This window comes from Haliaeetus albicilla, chromosome 4 (assembly GCF_947461875.1).
Source record: "Haliaeetus albicilla chromosome 4, bHalAlb1.1, whole genome shotgun sequence".
NCBI classification, from domain to species: Eukaryota; Metazoa; Chordata; class Aves; order Accipitriformes; family Accipitridae; genus Haliaeetus; species Haliaeetus albicilla.
Window position 1 is genome coordinate 33,407,791 of NC_091486.1, and position 17,726 is coordinate 33,425,516.

General features: G+C 34.2%; 1 protein-coding gene across 1 annotated transcript in view; it reads left to right on the forward strand.

Annotated features, from left to right (window-relative positions):
* The window catches only part of DNAH7 (dynein axonemal heavy chain 7), a 115,714-nt gene that overhangs the window by 21,285 nt on the left and 76,703 nt on the right, over positions 1 to 17,726 (forward strand). The window contains exons 15-21 of the mRNA XM_069781866.1: positions 1,695 to 1,919; positions 3,306 to 3,452; positions 4,030 to 4,715; positions 7,083 to 7,269; positions 12,561 to 12,754; positions 13,866 to 14,064; positions 15,522 to 15,662. Of these exons, the coding sequence (XP_069637967.1) occupies positions 1,695 to 1,919; positions 3,306 to 3,452; positions 4,030 to 4,715; positions 7,083 to 7,269; positions 12,561 to 12,754; positions 13,866 to 14,064; positions 15,522 to 15,662 (1,779 nt within the window). The remainder of the gene's footprint in view (positions 1 to 1,694; positions 1,920 to 3,305; positions 3,453 to 4,029; positions 4,716 to 7,082; positions 7,270 to 12,560; positions 12,755 to 13,865; positions 14,065 to 15,521; positions 15,663 to 17,726) is intronic.

A 17,726-nucleotide genomic window follows, 5' to 3' on the forward strand; every position in this document is an offset into this window, starting at 1 on the left:
AGATAGTGTAGTCAAACAGTGAATATCTCTTGGTTCTCCTGAATTAAATTCAAGCAATCTAATTAGATGTGGAAGACTCAATATCCATTCCTCATATCTTAAACTAATCAAACAACTGAAACCTGAGGTGTAGGAAACTTTAATATATATTTAATTCTTCACAAAAAACTTTAAAGAGCACTCATTGGCAAGTTGTATGAAGTAATTTTGCCTTTGCATCCTTTATTGAATGATCATTTAAAATTTAGCAGATGTAGGGTTTGCAGTTTGGTAACTGTAAAATTCCATCTCCTCTCTTACAAATACTACTTCTGTAATCAAACCCCTGCTGTTTCTTTGATATATTCAGGCTCCAGCTCAGCAAAGCACTTGTATTCACACTTGAAAGGTAACATGTCTTAGTCTCTTGCTGTTCAGCAAAGATCTCATGTATGTGCCCAACATTAAATGTGGGGCATATAGATGTATGCTTAAAATAAATTGGGTGCCTGAGTAGTTGGCTGATTTTGGGTCTGAGTGATTTGAACTTTTGCTACGGTGAAGTTTAACATAGGACATAACTGGAGTAATTTTTTTTCAAGTAAAAAGTAAAATGTTTAGAAGTTGAACTATGTGCTATCTGAGTATATGGTGCCTTTTAAAATGCATACATGTTATGCTATAATTTTGTGTTGGAGAATAAACAAATGGCACGTAATCATAGGTAGCATGTAGTATTATACCAGCATCAAACTCCTCCTAATAGTTCTTCCATCTCATTGCTGAAAGATGTATCAGTCTTTGTTTGGGGTATTCTTTTAATAGCCAAATATTCTCTAGACCCATAGCAATGAGTATATTCTGAAGCATAGAAACTGCTGTTAAAAGAGCAGAAGCATAGGTTTACTGGACAATTTATCCCTACCTAAAAATGTTTCCAGTGATACCACTTGTGTCATCATATTAAATTTTTCTATATCTTCAACTGATGGATATTAAGTAATATTTACATATACTGGTATACTATTGATCTGTCTAATTGGTCAACATTTTTACTAATACAGTTCTTTTCTTAAGATGCTTTCTGAGTGCTTTGTTATGGATTAGCATTCAAACTGGGCTGTGTTGCTGTTCTGTTAAGATTACCATACAGAATGCTACATGTATCAATGCCATTTGCTGCCAGCTGTTTAGATCTGAAAGAACAGCATAATTTTTATTTTATATCATAATGAGCAGTACAGTGGCTGTCTATATTTCTTATATTCTTACTGCTAGGGAAGACCTAATCTTACATTGATCCATCCAGTGCTTTCCGTTCTGAAGTGTGTCTTTCTTTTCTCTTGTAGTTATTTTACTAATTTTCCCTTGGTAGAACCATGCTTTCTTTCCCAAACGCGCAACACTTAAAACAGGCTGTCTGGATTGGCTTCCATTAGTCCAAACCTTTGTGCATGCAGCTTCACCCATTCTTTTGAATTTTATTCAGTAAAATATCTAGTAAGGCAGTTGTATTAACAAGTTATATGCTGCAAAAATGGCTAATACCATACCATTCCAAATAAACACCTTTTCAGATCATGTATTTCTAATTTTATTTAGTTTTCCTTATTTAAAAAAAAAAAGCTTTTAGACTTAAGTATTAACTACTTCAGGCATTATTTTGGCACTAAATTATATTAAAAATGTCTTCCCTTTTAATTTCTATTCCCCAGGCCTGTATGCAGAAAGTGGAAACATGTGACATGCTTGAATTGGAGCAGAAGATAGTGGATGCTGTAAATTGTGTTGCTTTCCTGATAGAATGTGTCAACTTTTCACCAGCAGACATTCAACTGAACAGTAATGTTTTTCAATGGTATGCACGAATGCCAGATATCTTTGAAGAGCACAAAAAGATAATTAAAGAAAAAACAGATCAATTTCAAGATGCTCTAAAGGTTTGTAATGACAATATTTTTAAAATCCTTGAGCTACTAATTTTGAATGGCATATAGAACATGAAATAATGGATGGAATAACCTCTTTTATTTTCCCATATATTTTAAAAAGAAGTTTGAAGTAAATGTTTTTATATTATTCTTGGTATTACCTAATTTTTGTCTGCTTTCCACTCATCTGTTTTTCACATATCCACGAGTACTGCAAGACAAGCCATATCTCACATTTTGCACTCTGAAAGCTCTTTGGTTACAGAACTTCCAGCGATGTTGATGAAAATTGTCTTTATGTGAAAAATTAAAATTCAGCTAGATCCTTTAAAGATATGTACATGGCTTGATTTATGCACATGAGCAGTCCCTTTGGAGTCAATGGAAGTATATGAAATTTCTATGATAGCTCAAAAAAAAAATCTGCATTAATTTGTAAGTGTGATTTTGCTGTTAGGGTAATGTCAGCTAAGGTAGTTTTATAACATAAGTGTACCTTGATTCATGTTTGTTTGTTTTTATTTTTTAATAATTTATACTTTACATGTATTTTATCACTGTTAATTTTTTTCATTATATTTACTAGGCTTTTACAGTACAGTTTGTTATATTATCTCAGTGATGGGGTCTCTCCACAAGGATTGCTAATTACTAGGCTGTCAATCCATTACAGTTACTGCCTGTATAGCTGCCTGTTTTGGTTTTCTTGTGCTCCTTAGTCTCATCATCATTTTGTCTTAGATCATGCATATTTTGAGATAGTGAGCCTCTATGTTTATGCAGTACATTCAAAGAAGTAGCTAGTAAGTGTTATTGTGTTATAAATAAATGTGCAGCATACACTGTTACCTTGAAACATGTTATTGCTTTGTACGGTTTCATGCTTGGTTTCAGACATTGACCACTGCTGATACTCAATGTGAAATATGTGTTGTGGAGTTGTATATACGAGGAAAAAGCTATCCTTGAACTGTATGGCTTTAAGATGAGACACCTCTGTCTTGTGAAACTGTTTAGCTTTGTCTGTCATTGGATTAATCCTATTATTCTATTTTAATTTGAGAGATGCTAGGCACTTGAATTTAGCTTTCTATTATTAGCCTGTTGACTATGTCCATCACAGAAAGAAGAAATTTTTATGTCCACCTATATCTTATGACATAGAACCCAAAGTCATGTCGGTCAGCCCAATAATTCATTGCAGGTAACAGTAGGATTCAGGTCAAATTCTGTAATTTGTGTGGAATAAATACTTATGTGCAAATATGTTGCATGTCTTGGATTTTCTGCAAGTATAAAGTGTCCTACTATAGCAAATCAGAATTGTTATTCCTTTTTACAGAAATTTATTGTGATTTTTTTAAATGAGTATATGCTTGCTTGATGTTTAATTAGATACGCTCTGAACAATTTGTTGAGGAACTGAAAAGCTACTCTAAGCAGGTTGAAGAACTTAGCACATTTGGAGATATTCAGGAAGTCAACAGGTATTTGAAGAAAGCTCAAGCATTAAATACAAAATTGGATCTTGCTGCTAATAAGGTACAGATTATAGTCTAAACTAGTCTAGTACTATAAATTGTAAATCTTAGTATTTGTGTTATCAGAATCAACAGTTTGCTTAGTAATGCAGTTACTGAGATGTGACAAAATAATTCTTAATTCAGCTATGAAATGTTTTTATGTGATTTGTGATTTAAACTGCAAATTTACTGAGCACAGTAATTTGTTACTATGTGGTCTTGAGTTAGTGGATTAAGTTTATGTAGTTTTGCATAGAAATTATACTTTTATGTTCTTGGAAGTGCAATTTATGATGCTTATTATTATCTCCCGTCTGTTAAAGGCTCCATGGTAATGCAAATTATAGAGGAATGCCCAGGTACCATTTTAAACCTCTAACTATATTCCTCTACTGACTACCATGCTGAGCTGTTACTGTTAAAGATGGCTTTAATTGCAGTCAATGGCAGCAATTAAGTAATAGACTGGTTTAGTAACTCAAAACTTAATTTGAAGCTTGTTTAAGACACCAGAAAACCTCCCTAATCCTTGTGGTAAGGACCTGGTATCACAGAGAGCTTTGTTTGTATTTCAGACCTCATTTATGTCTCAACAGATTGATCAGTTAAATTCAGAAGAAGAGTCCTTTGGATGGCCAGTATCTCAGTACCCTCAGCATAAAAACATCCGGAATACTCTTGCTCCGTATCTTCGTCTCTATGATATGACTGTTGAATTCAACAGAAAACACAAAGACTGGACAGAGGGATCATTTCCAGAAGTTAATCCAGACAAAGTAGTGATAGATGTAGGAAACTACTGGCATGGACTGTATAAACTAGAAAAAGCCTTCCACAGTTCTCCAAATGCGTTAGCAATAACAAGACAGGTTAAATCAAAAGTAGAGGAATTCAGATGCCACATTCCTCTAATCCAGGTGATTTGTAATCCTGGTTTGAAAGAAAGGCACTGGGAAGAGATGTCAAAAATTGCAGGTTTACCACTGTCTCCTTCTGAAGACTCGAATGTCTTGTCATACATTAACTTGCACCTTGAACCATTCCTAGAAAAGTTTGAGACCATCAGTGAAACAGCCAGCAAAGAACATTCACTTGAGAAAGCTTTAACGAAAATGATTTCTGAATGGGATCAAATGGAGTTCACTCTTCTTGCCTATAGAGAATCAGGAACCTATATTTTGTCATCTGTAGATGATATTCAGATGTTAGTGGATGACCACATTGTCAAAACTCAGACTATGAGAGGATCTCCATTCATTAAGCATTATGAAATGAGAATAAGGTAATTTTTTTTCTAATAGAAAGTCACCAAGTAACATTACCAAATAAGAAATCTTTTCTGCTTAATTTAAAACATAGGGACTTCAAATGCTTTTGTTTATCCTCCTTAAGCAGTGAATTAATCTAATTTTAAAGGGCTAAAGCTTTTTTCGCATGTTAGCTACAAGCTATTTAATCCCATAAAGCTGATTTTTACCTTTAATTAACAAAGTACTAATGCATTGGAGAGGTTGCTAAGCATTTTTAACAAGCTCTGGTACTTAATGTACTAGATGCATCATAACATTACCTTTGTTTTACCAGATGAAACATACCTGAGATATAGATGGAAAGGTTGTAGACTAGAGAATATAGTCTAAACTTTCTACCTAAATTATAGAGCTACTGAATCTTTTAGCTCATCAACAACTAAAAATGTTAGGGCTTATGTAAGGGAGATGAAGAAAATGAAAACAAGATAAATTTCAGGGAATTGATGAAAGTTTTTTTTTTTCCCTAATGCAGAAAATTAAATTCTAAAACTTAGCATTGCATGTTAAAAATTCTATACTTCCGTCTTTGAGCATAGATTTTAATCTGTTTTTGTCTTTTTCCTCAATAAATACTTGCTTATTAAGTCCCCCAAACATAGCCATATTGTGAAAACCAAAAATCTTTCATCTAAAGTTTGGCTATAATTATCTAGCTATATAGGTACCTCCAAACTCCCATTAACTTGCAAAAATGCTATTTCAGATTTCAGCACATATTCAATAAATACAAATACATATGTACATATACATACATGTATTCCAATAAGTATTAATTGTCTAATTACTACTGTACTATAGTATAAGAGTTCATTCCTCATTAATGTAAAACAGTAGGTTTTGCCTATTTAAAAAGAGTAAGCACACCATGGTAATTTCATCAGTTTTTTGGTGACTGACAGCATTTGTAATAATACAAGGTATTACTATTACTTCAGTCTTTGAGATCTAGGTGATTACACAATTTTTGCTTTCTCAATAACTAGCAAAGCATGTAGAATTCTTGATTGCTGCCAGAGATGATTTCAAATTCTTCATCTTCATTTTTGAGTATTTTTTGTGTAAGAAAATTAACTGACCTGCCTAACTTTCCTCTTGGAAAGCTGCATTTTTCTCTACCTCTTGGTAGAAGCAAAATCACCAGAGATGAGGTACCCAATACCTGAGAGATGAAAGAGAGACTTTGGGTAGAGGAGAAGGTACATGCAAGCAAAGCTGTCTGTTTAGAATTTGTGGCAAGTAAATGAGTGAAGGAAGAAGTAAAGTATGTTTTCACATGTATCATTTTACAGAACTCAGTGCAGCCTATATATGAGTGTTCTGTTGAGAAAATTACTGCCATGGTTCATTTATACAATATATTTTAACACCATGCACTTTTTATAATAATATAATAATTCTATCTGTACTGTCCAGTGGTATGAAAGTTGTAAAAAAATAATACTCACTGTTTTTATACAGGAGAGAAGACTATATATACTTGTTATAAGATTATAAATAACTTTTTATTTTTATACTTTTTTTTTCAAATTGCTTATGTCAGTGAATTAGGAATACTAATGACATTAGAAAACTGATAATATCACATCTGTCTGATATTGGTGAGATAGTAAGAAGTGTCAAATGGTGGTGTTAATAATTTTAAATCTTGAATTTTTGGCTATCAAAAGGGAAGACTGAATAGCTATTGAATTATTGTGTACCCATAGTGGTGTGTTGTAATAATGAAGGACTCTTTAATCTATCAAACAAATGTGTTCAACAATCATATTTGGAATTTGAGGTCAGAAACAGAATGTGACTTAACCATTGGGCTATTTACTCTACCACTTGAAATCTTTTAATTAAGACCACATATCTTTTCAGGTTTTTGGTCTATTGCATATTTTTGGTTTAGTAGTTTAGGTTACTTTCACGTCTGTCTTTTGCCATCTCAGCTTGTCTATCTTAGCAAACAGTTAGAAGTAGCAGTCTGGGCTTTGGTGTGTGCCAGAAGCCAGATTACATACTCAGTTGAAGTGAATTTGTCCACAGATATTATTACATGCTATAGTGTGTGCTACATTTATTCACTGATACTATTAGTCTATTTATTGAATTAACCTAGGTCATGAAACCCTACAGTCAACCTTACAGATGATACAGTTACAGAAATTAATGTGGACTTTGTTATGCAGGAAATCAGGCTAGGTGAACATGATATTCTGCTGAAATCTTAAAACTTATTCCTGTTGTACTTGCTGCTGAATATGCAAATTGCCAAAAAGATCTTAGCAGTCTGCTGGAAATGTTTTATTGGAAGCATCAATTAATGCATTTGAACTAATGCTATTTTATAGGGAATGGGAAAGCAAGCTGTTGTTAGTGCAGGAGATTCTGGATGAGTGGCTGAAGGTTCAGGCTACTTGGCTTTATTTGGAGCCAATTTTTAGTTCTCCTGACATCATGGCTCAGATGCCTGAGGAAAGTAGACGATTCAGTACTGTGGTTAAGACATGGAAAGACTTAATGAAATCAGTTTTTCAGGTAAGTACTGCTGTCTTAAGAATATGGAGTGAATTTGTAGTATGTACCAAAAAAAAAAAAAATTGCTTCTGATAACACAGTAATCTGTTTTCTGTTTCATCTTAGCCTCCTTTCTCAGATCCTTTAAAAAATTATTTTGCAGAACTGTTTCACGTAGAATCATAGCAGCATTGATTGGAAGGGACCACTGGAGTTCAGTTAGTCTAACTTCCTTCTAAAAGCAGAACTTTTGCCAACACTACATCAGGTCAGCCACAGTTTTGTGTAGCCAAATTTCAAAAATCTCCAAGGACAGACATTTCTTGCAGATCACCTCCAGAAACTTTGGTGCTTGGTACCTTCATAGTGAATATTTTTTCCCTAATGTCCACCCTGAACTTCCCAAGCAAAGGTTTGTACCTGTTGCTCCCTGTTACCCAATTATCATTGCTGAGAAGTTGGCTTTGTTTTTTTTCAATTGCCCTTCATGTAGTTGCTGGCTACAGTTAAATTCTACCTTAATGTCCACTTCACCAAGCTGAACAAGTCCAGCTCTCCCAACCTCTTCTCACAGGCCATGTGCTATTCTGGTAAGTAAAATTAAGTGGCATACAAAGCAAGGTAACATAGCAACGATGATCCTGGCACTGTAGGTCAATTGACATGAATCAATGAAATTTTACACTGATTGTTCCTTTTGAAAAATGCTGCTTATTTGCATATTGAATGGTAGAGATGCCTCTGTAACTTTAAACTGTTTAGATATTTAACTTGCTTCAAAAGTAGTATTCTGATCTACTATGAATCAGTACATAGTTGTCAGACACCATCACTGCATGTCTGGTCCAAATGTTACCGTCTTGACAATCTGCTGCTTATCTGACACTTTCTGGAAGTTAACACTGTTATTAGGATCAATTCATGAGATTATATGAATGCTCTTTGCGTCAGTAGTTAGATGTTTTCAGCCTTGGATTGGGTTAGATTTGCTATATTTGCCAGCCTAACTGGATGAAGAACACTCCTGCAATCTCTTCTGCTGACTCTGCTGAGAGGGCAATAGCTTCTAGCAAAGAGGTGGTACTAGTAATGGAAGAGGTAACACCTGAAACTGGCACAGCTGATTCTTCAGCAGTTACATGATCAGTGGTCTGAATGCACGCTCTATAAATTCTGTTCCTTGGGGAATAACCAGTTACCTAGTAATTCTTGTAATCCTATTACATAATCCTAATGATTTTAATAAAAATACTAAAAAAGTATTTTTCAGTATTTTCTAAAACTGAAAAAGTTCCCTAATATCAATGACATTCCTAGTAAGATGTTGCATTTTTAGTATTTTTTTAACTGGGCTTACTAAACTATTCAACAGGTTTGAGAAGATTTATGAGGTCCACTGTTTTCCAGGGTAGGGACATAAGGTTGCCATTTAAAGGAAAAAAATTAGAAGCTTTGTTTTCATTCGTCTCATGGCTTCGTAGAACTTTCAGAGATCCATTATGTTATTAGGACAAATGCCAAAATCTTCACTCAGTCTAAAAGTTTTTGGTCTGGGCTCTTTTCGGATTGCAGATATGGTCTTAATGTAGGAATACACAAAGTGTATACAAAAAGAAGCATTTGCTTCGTTTCCCAGCAATTCAGCTTGATCACTTAAAAATAAAGTTATTTTTTATTCTTTTTATTCTTTCTCCTTCCCTTTCTCTCACTCCATTTCGTCCTCTCTCTCTCTTTTTCTCCTTCTGTCTTAACACCACCCCCACCCCCCACCCCTACTTTGTTCTCTGTTTTTTCTTTCTTCCGATTTAGAAGAAAATCAGGAATTTATCCTATGGAGCTGTGAAATCCATAGTATTCATTTGGGGGATTAAATTGGGTAAAAATAAAAAAGGGGAAGAATTTCAGAATTTTGTTGAGTATTGTATTTCTGAACATTGTGTGCTGAATGATCTGTTTTAATAAAATCTTCGAATTCAGATATTCAGTGCTGATCAAATACAAAGTATTTTTTGAATGTGATATGTGTTATCACTGGCAGAAAAAAGAATCATCTTTTATTTGTCCAGGAGAGTGTAAACGTCAGAATAGAAATTTAACAATCTCATGTTAGTTTTGGCTAAAGAAGTAGGCATTATTTTCCAGAAGATGGCACTCTGTTTCCACAAATGCAGTGTTTGAGTTTTATGGCTTAAAAGAATGCTCTTCCCCGATCTATACAATGGTCTTTCTTAAAGCATAAAGCTAACTTGAGTCTGTTTGTGCTCTTTTGCATTTTATATGCCATTGTGTTATAAAATTGTTTTGTATTTTAAAATTCCTTTATTTGCTTAGATTTTAACCACAAATTTGAATAATCATATATTATTCCTTCATTTTAAATATCTAATTTAAGCAATGCACATTAATGAGGGTTAAATTACTTAGTGGGTTAATTTCCATTTCCCATAAATTTAAAAAAAATCTAGGATATGGAAGCTTTTCTGTCTTTATGGGGAAGAAAGCAAAAAAAAAAAGAAAAAAAGGCAAGAAAAAAACCCCTAGTCTGCAACTTGTGATATGCTAAAAATTATATTTAGGAACTTGAGTTAGTGATGGTCTTTTAACAGGGTACTCAAGCTATTTTTATACACTTGATTTACGCTATTTTCATGATACAGTTTTTTCCCCTAACTGACAGTGACAGTCTCGCTGACAAAATAAGTTACGCTGATGTTTTGGATGACTGAGAATGATGGCATTGCCTTTTTTTCTTCATGCCTTAGCAGAACTGTAAATAGGAAATCTATGTTGAAGCATAAATCATCTTTTTTCCTGACTTTTTCTCGTATGAAAGAAGAAACAATCAGGAAGAATCCCATTTAAAAAACCAGTAACACAGCTTTGATTTGCTTTACGAGTTGCACTTACTCTGTTCACTGATGATAAATATGCTAAGAAAGGGAACGAAACCTTTTTCTGTTGACAAGGTGTAGTTATACGGTTGTTTGTGCATTAAAAGCTGTTTTATAAAACCAATTATAAACTATGTATGCTGACAGCTTAATTGTCAATGTATAGATGAAAAGTATATGTAGTTACTGAGTTTGGTATGATGCAAGAGGCAGTGACAGAAAGTAAATGTGTTTCATGTACAAAGGAACACTATGATTATTGTATTAGGGAGGTGCACCCCCCATGAAGATCAATTAGTTAAACATACAATTCTGGGTTTTTTTTCAGTAGATTGCAAGTATGTGTGTAACATGAGCGGGGAATTGAACCAAAGCTGAATGCGCATTGCAAATACTTTCAAAATGTTATAAGTTTTTGAACTGAAACTGAACTTGGATTTTATTATTAAATTCTCCAAACTGAAGCTGAACAGCAGTCAAGTTACTGGGTCAAATTTGCAGTGTCACCCTGTGAGGAGTTTGTTTCTTACAGATACTTTTTGCACATTCTGGGGTTTGCACAGCAGTCTAGCCTATCTCTCCTCATCTGTCCCTTGCAACATGAGTCACCCATGCTTCTGCTCTGTGAAACTGTGTTGTTCTGCAAGCCCTATCAGGGACTTCTCTGAGTGGGACATTGTGTATTTGTAATGGCTCTGACAAAACCATTCCTAGTGGAAATAGTCTGGGTACATCTTTGATTTCTGCTGTCCATTGGAGTAATTTTTGTTGTTGCTGTCAGCAGTTCTAACAAGCCCTCAGTAGATTGACTAGTCTGAAATTCTTCCTACCTACCTGTTTGGTGTTTCTTATGGTTGGATGTGCCTGTGTCTTTTTTTTTTAATTTTAATCCTGGATATGTGTTCTATGCTGTGTACTTACAGGTGCAGACTCACTGGGCAGAGGGGACCTAAGGGCTGACTAGCATTTCTAGTTAGCTCTGTTTCCATCTTATCTGTGGTCATTTTGGCCCCATTCAAATTCCAGGGAAATTCAGTCTGATTTAGGTGGTAAAGGAGAAACTATGGCGGAAGCTGCGTTCCCAGACTTGGGAAGTGGAGCAGGGGCTTGGGATTAATTACTCTCCATTTCCTTGCCAGGACTTTGTCATTATAGAACATTATGTATTGCAACATGAGTGGGTTTGAATCAGTTCACAGTTGGCAAGTCAGTTAATGTACTGGCATGGGCCTGAACTAGAACTGAACTAGAATAAATTCAGTCACAGATGAACCCAAGCCCATATAGGAACTGAGTAGAAGCATTTGCTTGGTTTGACTTCCTCAGTCATAAATCTGCATAATTTCCTACTTTTCAATGTGTGTCTTGTTTTGCTCCCCAAACCCCATACTTGGTGAGCACAATTGAAAAAAATGTAATGATGATTAGGCTATAAATTGGCCATAAGGTATATTAAATGCTAGAACCTGATGTTCTGACAACTGTATTTCTTTAAAGCTTCTTAGCTTGGCAACCTTTTAGGTCTTTTGAAAAATCTGTTTTGTATTTGTATTAATTGAGACAACTTTCAACTTATGCAGTAGCTTTTCTAAGCATTTACATTCATTTAATTTGAGAGGTTAATTTGGAAAACACTAGAAAGATTTTTGGAAAGCACTATATGTCTTATATATTTTGTCATCTACACAACATATAAATGTAAGAAACACAGTGTTTATCCAATAGTGTATCTTGACAGGTGTTATTCAGGTGCTATTGTAAAAATAAATAAAAATATAATTTTTTATATTCTTAAAGCAAGTATAACTTTTCAGATTTTGCTAGCAAAAATCTTTAAGCATGTATTTAGCTGGTAAACATATTAGGACCAGAGAACAGCTTTGTTTAGATCACATTACTAGTTAGTGTTAGTGCTGAAGTGTCAGTGTTCCCTACATACAACTTTGCCACCTCAATACTTGTAATCCTGTGTATATATTTATATATTTTATATGGAAGGAAAATCCTTTTTTTGCATTGAAGTATGATAGATGATTACCACTTAAAATGTGTGACTGCATTGTTGTCATAAAAGTACACTGTTAAAAATCCATCGAAATGTTTTTATTGTTCATGTTGCTTAATTACATAATCCAATTGAATAGCCAGTGTAAATTGATGTTGCTCCAACAGAATGATGGGAGTTGTGCTGATTGATGAATTGATCCTGTTTTGAAAAATTTACTTTAATACCAACTGTCTAACTACTTTTCCAGTGAACCCTGGCAATGAAGAAGGTTAATAAATTGTAAACCTGACAATGGTTTGAGTAAAGCACAATTTGAAATAAAGATTCATTTTGCTTAAGACTTCCTGCAGTGCTGTGTGGTGATTTACTTGAGAAGGCATTAACATTTTTATCTGGAATAATTTCTTTTCCAGGACAAACATGTGCTGACAGTAGTAATAATAGACAAGATGTTGGAAAAACTGAGGAAGTGCAATGAATTTCTGGAACTAATTCTCAAAGGACTTAATGAATACCTAGAGAAGAAGCGCCTGTTTTTCCCCAGATTCTTTTTTTTATCTAATGATGAACTCCTTGAGATTCTTTCAGAGACTAAAGATCCTACTCGGTATGGTAATATTTAATAGGTGAATTTGTGACTCACAGTTTTGCCATATTGTTTCTCTGAGCCCAGAACTCTCTTTTTTTCTCACTGACAGTTATGGTATTAAGTATCTACTTGTTTAGATTTTATGACAGGTGAATGCAGAGTAATTTTTAATAGGAGTGATTAAATTCAGTTCTGTTTTCTAAACTAGTAACCCTTTCATACACTGGTTTTCAGAAGAATCAGAAGTCCATATAGTAATTCATGGTGAAATTAACATGCCTGATTTTTCCCAGTAGGAAATTGACTATCAGATGGAGCCTGTATATTGCTGACTTGAGTTTTATCTTTTTAGGGGCAGTCCTAATTAAAGTATTTCAGAAGTTTTTTGCCATGTTTTAACACTCGTTTGGTTTTCTACTCCCCAACCTCATTCAGGATTAAACTGCAAAAAGTATAACTCAGTATATACTGAGTTGAATTAACTCTACAAATATTCCTGCAGAAGCTATCTTGTTAAGCAATATAGCCTTTGTTATAAGCAGAGGAACTGGGGTTTGATTCCCAATAGGCAGACTTGACAGCGTGCAGTGAGTGCAGTGCAACGTCATGCAAAATAAGAATGAAAATGAAAAATAAAATGCCAGCTCAGTCACAGAGAAATATTCATACAGTGCAATGAACAGGGCAAGAGATATTATGAGAAAAAAATCTTAAAGGTTATTTTTATTTTTTTTTATTACAAGTGTTAAGGTTGTACTTGATTGCTTTACTCAAATTCCTTAATATTTACTATAGTTTGCTGGGAAGATATAAATAATGGAATTTTTTGTCCTGTAGGTGGATTAGCAGTTGAAAAAAGAATACTTGTTTATCCTTACTAGTTTATGTGTTACAGAGACTATAAGTAATATTTTACATCTTTAAACTGATCTTCAAAAAATATTGTGGTATGCATCTTGCAAGGGGTAGTACACAAGAATTATTGTTGAGGTTAACGTTTTTTTTAACAAACTTTAGATGATCTTTTAAGTAAATTGTTCAGATTTTATTTTTTTTTAATTGGATCTTCTTTGGTAATATTGGCAAGAAAAAATATCAGAAGCTGTTTAATACTAGTTTTGTTTTCTAGAGTACAGCCTCACTTGAAAAAGTGTTTTGAAGGAATTGCAAGAGTGGAATTTACTGATGTATTAGATATTACACACATTAAAAGTAGTGAAGGAGAGACTGTGCAACTCATAGAGACAATCTCAACATCAGAAGCTAGAGGTCAAGTTGAAAAATGGCTGGTTGAACTGGAGGCAGCTATGCTGAAGTCTGTCCACAAGGTAACAAGTCCTAACCTCTTATTTTCCAGCCTAATGTCATTCAGCATTGATTTCTTCAGTAAACATTAACATTTACTGGAATCACTTTTTATTCTTTGCACATAGCATGAACATTAAAACAAGGAATTCAGTCTTTAAAGGTTATACTTTTTTTTTTTTTTTAAAGTTCTGGTGTTGATTTCTGGTTGTAAAATTCTCTAAAATTCTTTAAAATTAAATAGTAGAGTCGAAACTGGTTGTGCCAAGGATTCTTTTGCCAGAGATTGTTCTACACTTGATGTGGTATTAAGGGGCAAGATTAAACTGAAAGATTGTCTGCGGGTTCCCCCCCCCCTTTTTTTTTTTTGTGTGGGTTCCTCTTAATTATGACTATTTTAATCAAGACCCTTAACTCTTTTCAGATTGTATTATTCTAGTCTTTACAGTGTCTCATCATTGTGTTGTATATTTAATCATCTCTGTCTTCTTTTTTGTGGTCCTTTTCAATGTCAATTAAGGTAATTAAATGTGCACACACTTTCCCTGACACTGTCTTACAGTATAACAGTTTAATTATTGTAGTGGCATAGCAGTACAGAAGAAAGTGAAACTGAGCTGCATGAATAAGAAATGGTTAAGCATAATTTGTCTGCATTTAGCCTTGAACACAGAACTTTTATAATGATCTAAACCAGATAACATTTACATAGTTTTAATGTCAGTACAGACACATTTTTCCCCTCATAGATTTTTATTTTATTTTATTTTTTTTTAATTGATGCTATTATGTATAGAGATTGTTAAAAGCAAAAATGCTTGGAACTGCAAAACAAATGGCAGATTTTCACTCAGGTAGTTTACACTGCTTGTCTGAGGAGTTTGTTGATATAAGACTTTACTCTTGCTTGAGTTTTGTTAATGGCAGGAAAATAACCTGTTGGTGTAGACTGGAAGTTTTTTTGCAGTGCAAGTTTTGGTTTCATTGGGATTATCCTTGAGTGGCGCTAGTTAATCATTCTATTATTAGAAAATACACTTAAAGTTAGATATAAGTTTAAATAATATGATCTACAAAATTAAAAGCTCTGGGTTTTTACTAGAATGAATAGGTGAAATAACTTTCAGTCTGGGATATTACTTCTAACTAAATTGTATTTGTACTTGTTTTCTGGTTTCATTGTAGATGGAGCTAGAAAATTTTAAGTATCTGATAGCAAGAATAATTTCAGAATGCGTTGTAAAATCAGTTCTCAGAAATTTTGTGTGATCACTTCGCTCATATTATGAGATTCTGGGTGTTTTTTGAGCTTTGTTGAGAGATTGGCTTGCAAAATGTCAGTATTATAGAGTTAAATTTGAGGCTGAATCTAGACCCTGATTATTTTTTATTCTCAGTAAAACAATCTAACCTAAATCCATTCTAAAGCTGAACATTACCTGTTTTCTCATGTAGTTGCATTGTGCTTTTCCCTGCCCAGGTCATTGGGGATGCACTTGAAGCTTATCCAAAAACTCCACGTGTTAATTGGGTAAGAGAGTGGCCTGGACAGACAGTTCTTTGTGTATCCCAAACTTTCTGGACAATGCAAGTACAGATGTCTATTAGGAATGGCCAAACAGTAAGAATATTTTAAATTTAAAATTATTCATTAAAGTTTAGTGCTTTTTATGAAGATGGACTAGCACTAGCATTAGAAGATATATACTATCCTCACCCTTGTCAAATAGTGAATATGTATGCCTGACTGGTACAAAATTTATAGTCTATTAGCTAATGCTAGTGGGAATAAAGGTACTTAAGGAACCGAATTAAGATTCAGGATATGTGTTCTGTAGAACCTTTCTTCTGTTTATCACTAAGGCTTAATGCTCTCATCTGTTGTATTTGGAAGTGTTCCAGAATTTCCATCATCAGATGAAGCAACTAGATTTTCATTCTGTGGTGTTTGGACAGAAAGAAACATCAAGTTTTCACAGTTATACCTAAAGTCATAACTTCATGATACTCTCTTCTTTTAATTCCTTTTTTTTTTGCAATGACATGTATATTCGGATTCTCCCTGTTCATATATAGCTGAGCTGTACCACAAGCATACAGTTAAATCTGATCTTTAATCCATATATGGACTAGTATTTTAAAGGCTATATAACATTTTCTGCTTATTCACAAGCTGAAGCAATGGCTTCTGGTAATAGTGGCTTTTTTGAGCAGCTGCATTCTGACATGCAAGGAAAAGACGCTTCTGAGTGTCTTGGAAGAGGGAATTAAAGGAAGAAGAGGACATTATCTGCTCATACAAGGACTAAATCTTGCAACATACCTGAAGATTTGAAAAAGATTTGAAAATATTTTCTTTTCCCAGTAATAAAGGAGAACCTCAGTTTCCTGGGGAAAGAAATAAGGCTTCTACATACTGCACCGTTTATCCTCAGTTGGTGAAAGACTTTCAGGAAGGAGAAACAGGAATTCTAATTTTAGAGATTTTAGATTAAAAAAAAATAAATTAAAGCCAGTCTCACATTAGTGAGTCTGTAGTTAATGTTGTTCGTGAATAAAAGAGGAAGTTAAGCATGGCTGAAATTAATTTGCTTTTGGGAATGTTTGTTACAGAATTCTGAGTGTAGACAAAAGCTCTTGTGCTGGTCTGTATCAAGCCTTTTCTGTACATGGGCATGCAGGGAAACCTGTCCTTCCTGTAGCTTTCACTCGAATTCTGTTTTAGTGGGAATTCTGCTCATCTGCCATCAGCCCAAGAATCTTCGTTCTGCTGTGGAAAGGGGTGGTAGTGAAGCAGTAGAGAGTCATTTGCATCTCCTGACAATCTGTCACAAATCTGTGGCAGGAAGAACTCTCAGTCTTACAGCCTTCAATATTCTTTCTCTCTTCCATTCCTATGTTGTATACTAAAGCATAAGAAACATAACAGACAATCAGTGACCATGTGAGAGGCCAAAACCACAGTATTCTGCCTGAAGTACTTTAGTGTTTTCTGGGACAAGATGCCAATATCATTTAAGTCACTCATTAATATTAAATATGTGTTCACACACACATGCTCCCTTTCGAACATTTTTGAGTTGTTTCCAACAAGTAATTTGTTGTACATAAATCAAAGGTGTAAATTTCTTCTTATTATTAATGATCTAAGATGCTGTATAAACAGAGGGGTTTCATAGATTTTGAGAGCATTGTCTTGTGGACTGTGTGCATTCTCAGTGATATACAGTCATATGGTCAGAGGATAGCACCAAGGAATGCTGCTGATATGGAAGTTAAGGACACGTTCTGTGCCTCAACTCATACCTCATGTTTGCTGAGGAAAGCTTAGTGGTAAGCAAGTGGGTTATTTTCCCTGACTTGAGTGAGGCATTTCAGATTTTGTCCTGGTCAGAACTTCTAATGCAACAGTCTAGAAACTGAACTGCTTTTGAACTCTGTTTACTGCTTTATTCTCATAAATAAAAAGTGCTTAGTCATACTAAGCAGATGATTATCCAAACTTAATGTTTGGAAAATAACTAGCTGAGATGAGAGATCTCAAAATCATCATTATCTATTGAGGGTTACAAGTGCCAGTGTGTTTGGAGAGGAACAGCAGGCTAGCAGGACAAAAATCTATAACAGGCCTAGGTAAGTTTTTCTCCAGACAAGTAGAAGCCATTCCTCTATAGAAACATGCTTT